At 34.5% G+C, this 1,852-nt stretch overlaps 1 protein-coding gene across 1 annotated transcript in view; it reads left to right on the top strand.

Moving 5' to 3' along the window:
* The window catches only part of iqgap3 (IQ motif containing GTPase activating protein 3), a 32,269-nt gene that overhangs the window by 1,308 nt on the left and 29,109 nt on the right, over positions 1-1,852 (top strand). The window contains exon 3 of the mRNA XM_016466885.1: positions 768-924. Within this exon, the coding sequence (XP_016322371.1) occupies positions 768-924 (157 nt within the window). The remainder of the gene's footprint in view (positions 1-767; positions 925-1,852) is intronic.

Below are 1,852 nucleotides of genomic sequence, written 5' to 3'. Positions count from 1 at the left end.
CTCACACACACACTCTCTCTCTCACACACACACTCTCACACACACTCACAGGTTCTGCTGTCAGTTTCTCTGCTGTGAGGTGTGTGTGTGTCTGTGTTTTTGGTGTCTTTTCATCCATAAAGTGTTCTAACAATCAGTTTTGAAATGATTTTGATAATCAGTGCTCTATAAAATAAAACAAAAGGGCCTCAGATGACCACCAAGAGAACTGTATACAGCTATAAGTTTAATAAATCAGATAAAGAAACCAAAACTTATTTGAAGTATTTAATTGAAAAGCGGGTTATTCCACATCGGGTTCAGTGCTGTCACTCAAACGACATCCAAGTTGAAGATTGTACAAACCAAAAGTTATAAATGATTGATATACACTCAAACCAAAATGTATTCAGACACCTTCAAAATCTCTCACATTATCAGTTTATTCGCTATAGTTTAGGAAATAGTAACTTTGATAGAAAGGTATGTAACAACGTGTCAAATAAATTTTACTGGTAGTCCACTGTATGAAGAATTTTTGGGTATAATATGTCACATAGGACTCTATAGTGTCCTGCATCCACTTGTAAAAAAAAATATCAAAAATTATATCTGGTGTCTGTATAATTTTTGGTTTGACTGTGTTGGGTGAAGAAAGGGAACGATATAAGAGCACAGAACCAAATCATCAATAATAACACCATTGCCCGCTCATTTATTAGTTGATGAGTTATTGCAGTGTTAAACTGAAGCTGTGGAAGCACCTGTAAGGTGTCTGCTGTCTGCAGGTGGATGGAGGCGTGTCTGAAGGAGGAGTTACCTGCTCCCACTGAGCTGGAGGAGGCGCTGAGGAACGGTGTTTATCTGGCTAAACTCGGACACTGCTTCGCTCCTCGCGTGGTTACGCTGAAGAAGATTTACGATCTGGACCAGCAGCGATACAAGGTTTCATGACTGCGATAATATACATGTGCCTTTGGCATAGGGCTGCACGACTATGACAGAAATCATAATTATCGATTATTCCCTTGAACTTGTAATTGCGATTATTCATTTACATTGAATGATGTTTATACCATTGTTTGATGCAACTGCGTGCCGTATTTTTATATGAAATTAAACAAGCTGAAAACACTCTTAACTGAACAACCTTTAGTGCTTTTCTATAGTATTAAGCCTCAAATGTCAACTATACATCGGATTGGTTTCTTTCAATTATTAAAAAAGTAAGAATATGAATGGTATTATAGTGTTATACTAATGGAAAAACCCTTAAGATAACATGTAGAAAGAAAGAAAAACGCATCTTAAGCATGCAGGATAACATAAGTGGACTTTGAACGATTACGTAATTGTAGCTTCATAATTGTAATCGCGATTAGAAATTCGATTAATTGTGCAGCCCTACTTTGGCATCAGTGGGTTATGTATCTCTGCAAAAAAATGATTTTTTTCTTCAGGATTTCTATCCTGTTTTCCAGCAGAAAGAGGTAAACATTCTAAATCCAACATAAAATCAAAATTGCATAAAAATATAAAGTCTTGTTTTCTGAAAAATGTATCAAATAAGAACAAATATGTGTCACTGGGTCAAAATAAACTTAATTCAAAGCATAAACTCACTTCATTTTGATGCATTTTTTAGACAGCAAGACTTTATATCTTATGTCATTTTGCTTTTTAAGTAAATGTATTTGTTTTAAGAATGTTTAGGTATTTGTACTAGACAACAAGCAAGAAAATTGTTATTTTCAGTGTTTAAAGGAATAGTTCAATTAAAAATGATAATTCTGTCATCATTTAGTCACTCTCATTTTGTTCCAAACCAGTATGAACACAAAAGAAGATATTTTGAAGAACCAAATAATGTTGG

This window comes from Sinocyclocheilus anshuiensis, unplaced genomic scaffold (assembly GCF_001515605.1).
Source record: "Sinocyclocheilus anshuiensis isolate Anshui unplaced genomic scaffold, SAMN03320099.WGS_v1.1 scaffold480, whole genome shotgun sequence".
NCBI lineage: Eukaryota > Metazoa > Chordata > Actinopteri > Cypriniformes > Cyprinidae > Sinocyclocheilus > Sinocyclocheilus anshuiensis.
This window is presented reverse-complemented; position numbering and strand designations above follow the sequence as displayed.